Source organism: Sitodiplosis mosellana, unplaced genomic scaffold (assembly GCF_009176505.1).
Source record: "Sitodiplosis mosellana isolate CC-2019 unplaced genomic scaffold, AAFC_SMos_1.0 Smas_scaffold_1, whole genome shotgun sequence".
NCBI lineage: Eukaryota > Metazoa > Arthropoda > Insecta > Diptera > Cecidomyiidae > Sitodiplosis > Sitodiplosis mosellana.
The window spans coordinates 7310627-7314828 of NW_022595244.1; the positions used below are offsets into that span (position 1 = coordinate 7310627).

A 4202-nucleotide genomic window follows, 5' to 3' on the forward strand; every position below is an offset into this window, starting at 1 on the left:
TTTTGCTGTTAGACTGTTAGTGATCTGGAACTTTGGATATAGGAATGTCATGTTGTTCGTTACTGCTCTCTGTTGAAATCACATCTCCTTCAACAATATTCTCTGCATCGCTAACTAATTTGGTGATCCTATTGTAGAGAAAAAAAAAGTAAATTACAAGCTTACCGGAAGTAGAATATATTTGAAATAAGTTTCACCCATTCCGAATGTTGTCAATGTCATGAATATTCTTTTCATCCAGGACTTGTGCATACGTTCCAAGGTCTTTAACGCTATTTATCCTTCCGACATGAGTATTTTGCATAATTTTGCCGGTTTCTTTGAATTTCATTGCCGCTTTCGAATCTGGATTATCGATTGCATAGTTCAATAACACGGTTTTACAACTAATTCAAAAAGAGCAAATTGAATGGTCAAGAACCTTTAATTTCATCTTTTAAATCAGTGACTTATCATACCTTTTCGAAACTACATTTTTAATACTCTCACCATTATGAAGATCTTTTACAAGATCAAATGCCACTTTAGCCACATTATCACCAACCAATTTGGTAGAAACATTCTTCAGTGCTTCTTCACCGCTGAAATCAAATGAATCTCTTTCGTAATTCATATTCCATTATTATTTCATCTACGTACCGTTCTTCTATAACTGACTTTAAATCTTTTCCCTCATATAAATCTATGGCAACATTTGATCCAATCCTTGCCAAGCCAAAGCCAGGTATTGATTTTACAATATCTGCGACACTGGGAACAAGTTTATTAAATCGGATTAAAATGAAAACAAAATCAAGTAAAATTTAAATAGAAACCCTTTTATGCCTGAGTCGGCGCCAGCATGGAGTGCACGAGTTAAGTCCCCTGTTACTTTAAGCGTTTCCCCCGTTGAATATACACTAAAATGGAAATTCGTTGAATGAAAAAGCTATGAATTGAAATCAAATTTTGTTCTAACCGGACGCATTTTTTGTGCCCTCAGAAGTAGATCCAAGTAGTGAATTTACTTACACCTTTCCAGCAGTAACAATTGCCTTTACCTCTGGTGGAACGAAAACACTTTTCATCGCCTTGTCTCTGCCAAAATCGATCATCAGTTTCGCAGTGTTAAAATTGACAATCTTTTGTGCATCATCACTTGGCTCTCTATTATGTATCATTGCTAAAAGTGTCCAAACAACTGATAGTCCCGAAATGAAAACAGTCTCTTCTTTTATATAAACATCTGCGCCTCGAAATCATTCAATATGCTAACAACTCAATCAAAACAAACAACATAGCAAAATACGGTATTGAGTGCAAACTTTTGGTATCGATACTTCTTTTTATATCAAAACAACTAATATGCACAGAAATTGAAAATAAATTAGTTTTAAACATTTGCATTCAATATTTATTAGTAAGACGTTCAGTATATTAATTTTGCACGACGGCAAATATTCAATACCAATTACATGATAAGAAATAAAAGCTGTTCGAAGTGTAAGTTTCATTTTTCATTTTTTTTTCTTCAACAAATAGTGATGTCACACCTCAATTTGTATTATTTCCAGTTTTACTCGTGATATTTTGAGTGATACTTTTTACTTTCTGATCATGTTTTTCACACTGTTTCCGACTAGGTTATTTACTGCACCTAAATCACTGAAGAAAATTGAAGGAAAGATTATTATAATTTGCAATCAACCGATAAGATATTTGTTGAAGTGAACTTAGCATACCCATTCATAAGGCCTTTCGCTTTGTCAAAAGAGTCCAGTGCAGATTTCAAGCCAGGGACAGCATTAGCGTACTGTCTTACTGCTGCTTCGCCACTACGAACGAAAGAGTTAGCAAATGAACAGTAAATGGATAAGTTAATTTGAATGAAAGTAAAATGGAATAAGTCTACTTTAAATTTCAAAGCTTTGATACATACTTTTTAGCTATGATATCCTGCATGCTGGCGCCGTTCCGAAGATCATTAGCAATATTAAATGCCATTTTTCCGCCTTCACCACCAAAATGACCCGCCAAATCTGCTCCACTGATTTAAGAAAAAGAATTTATTGCAATCGAATGTTTTTTTCATAAAATTATCATACCCTTGCTGCATTACTGTTTGGATATCAGTACCATTCATAAGATTCTTTGCCATATTAGAGACTACAGGGCCTCCTGGCACAATATGTTCGAGGCTAGATTTCAAACAAAAAATAACTCATCAGTTAAGCAAATTCCAAATTCTATGTTCAACAAATTAAGATTGGTTTTACCCTGCCATGGCGGAGGACCTAACAGCTTCAACAATGGTTGCATTGTTATTATACGCATCATATAAACTGGAGAAAAAGAATTGCACAATTAATAAAAATCTAGCTATGACTATGGTCTCGGCCAATAAATTGCTTACCCTTTCGTTACAGCAACTGCACCTTTAACCTGAGGCGGCGCAAAAATGTTATAAGCTGTGGTTGCACCCCCCTTCAGCATGCCTCCAGCCATATTGATGTAACCTGAAAATTGCACAGTTCAATGAAAAAGATCAAACCGATTTCTTATCAAGTGAAAAAAAATTTAACATTACCATTACTCTTAGCAGCAGTTTCAGCAGGTGTCTGATTATTGTTGTCTTTCAAATTAACATTGGCTCCGCCCCTGATCAATTTTTCAGCGACATCCTTGTGACCTGAAACATAATACAGATCAATGGAAAAGATCAAATCAATTTCCTATTTAGTGGAATTAAATATTCATTCACCATGCTCTAACGCAAGATGAAGTGGTGTCTGTCCATTTGCGTCTTTAAAATTGACGTTGGCTTTTTTCTTGATCAGCTTTTCAACGACATCAAGTTGACCTGAAAAGTAATACAGATCAATGAAAAAGATCAAACCAATTCCTAATTTAACGAGAAATTTTTTTTCTTCAACATTACCACTCTTAGAAGCATAATGAAGAGCTGTCCTATTAATAGCGTCTTGGAGATCAACAGTGGTTCCTGCCTTGATCAGGTTATCAGCAATTTCCTTAAAACCTAAACGATAACATAGATCAACGAAATGGATCAGAACAATTTCTCATTTAGTCAAAATAAGTATGCAAAACTTAATTGGCCAACCATTCACTGCAGCCAGATGAAGAGCTGTTTGTTTTGTGTTGTCCACAGAATTAACTTTGGCTTTTTTCAAGATCAACTTGTCAATGACACTCTTTTGTCCTAGAAATAACACAGATCAATGAAAAAGTTGTTATTTGATCAAAATAAATAGTGACAACCGTTACCATAAAAAGCAGCATAGTGAAGCGGTGTCTGATTATTCAGATCTGCAGCATCAATATCAGCTTTAGTGCTGATGAGCCTTTCAGCGGTACCCGTGTGACCTGAAATATGGCACAGATCAATGAAAAACATCGAACCAATCTCCTATTTAGGGGAATTGAATATTAGAAAAGACGACAACCATTCTTAAGAGCTGCATGAAGAGGTGTCTGTCCAGATTGATCTTTATGATTGAGACTGGTTGCTTTTGTGATCAACTTTTCAAGTACATCCTTTTGACCTGAAAAATAACACAGATCAATGAAGAAGATCGAACCAATTTCTTATTTAGTCAAAATAAATAATCAACATTACCCTTTGCAGCAGCATAATGAAGCGGTGTCTGATTATTCAGATCTGCAGCATCAACATCAGCTCCAGCGCTGATAAGCCTTTCAACGACACCCTTGTATCCTGAAAACAACACAGATCAATTTAATAGACCAAACCACAGTGTGATATCAAGATCATTCTCAAAATAAAACAGTCACGTAGAAGCTAGCACCATCTATTGACGTCGGCTACTCAACTCATCCGAAACATTTGAAACATTTTTAATATGTTGCCAGAACACGTCTTTCTTTTTGTTCTTTAGCTAGCATATTGTCGTTCAAACCTTTGCTGAAATTGAATATTCAACATTACCATTCCTGAAAAAAAAACACAGATCAATGAAGAAGATCGAACCAATTTATTATTATTTAGTCAAAAAAAATCATTACCAAGCAGCATAATGAAGAGGTGTCATCCCAAGTTTGTCTTTACAATTGACAGTGGCCTTCCCCTTGAGCAGCCTTTCAACGACATCCTTTTGACCTAAAATAATAACAAAGATCAATGAAAAGGATCCAACACTCAGCGACGCACGTCACCAGTTGATCGGCTGGTACACAGCACATTT

General features: G+C 35.4%; 2 protein-coding genes and 1 long non-coding RNA gene across 3 annotated transcripts; all 3 read right to left on the reverse strand.

Moving 5' to 3' along the window:
- Positions 1 to 115: 115 nt before the first annotated feature.
- On the reverse strand, positions 116 to 1118 carry LOC129577832 (uncharacterized). The gene is made up of 5 exons (XM_055465518.1): positions 1012 to 1118; positions 816 to 899; positions 640 to 750; positions 459 to 581; positions 116 to 386 (listed from the first exon to the last, which is right to left on the reverse strand). The coding sequence occupies exons 1-5, from the start codon at positions 1092 to 1094 to the stop codon at positions 194 to 196; spliced, it is 594 nt and encodes a 197-aa protein (XP_055321493.1). The 5' UTR covers positions 1095 to 1118; the 3' UTR covers positions 116 to 193.
- A 1133-nt stretch (positions 1119 to 2251) lies between these two features.
- LOC129578134 (26S proteasome non-ATPase regulatory subunit 10-like) lies at positions 2252 to 3063 on the reverse strand. Its single transcript, XM_055466281.1, has 5 exons — positions 3054 to 3063; positions 2741 to 2839; positions 2567 to 2668; positions 2393 to 2495; positions 2252 to 2321 (listed from the first exon to the last, which is right to left on the reverse strand). Exons 1-5 carry the CDS (start codon positions 3061 to 3063, stop codon positions 2252 to 2254), a joined length of 384 nt encoding a protein of 127 aa, XP_055322256.1.
- Positions 3064 to 3104: 41 nt separating this feature from the next.
- On the reverse strand, positions 3105 to 3622 carry LOC129577839 (uncharacterized). The gene is made up of 3 exons (XR_008689045.1): positions 3444 to 3622; positions 3265 to 3363; positions 3105 to 3199 (listed from the first exon to the last, which is right to left on the reverse strand). It is a non-coding gene; the product is annotated as an uncharacterized LOC129577839 (long non-coding RNA).
- Between the last annotated feature and the right edge of the window lie 580 nt (positions 3623 to 4202).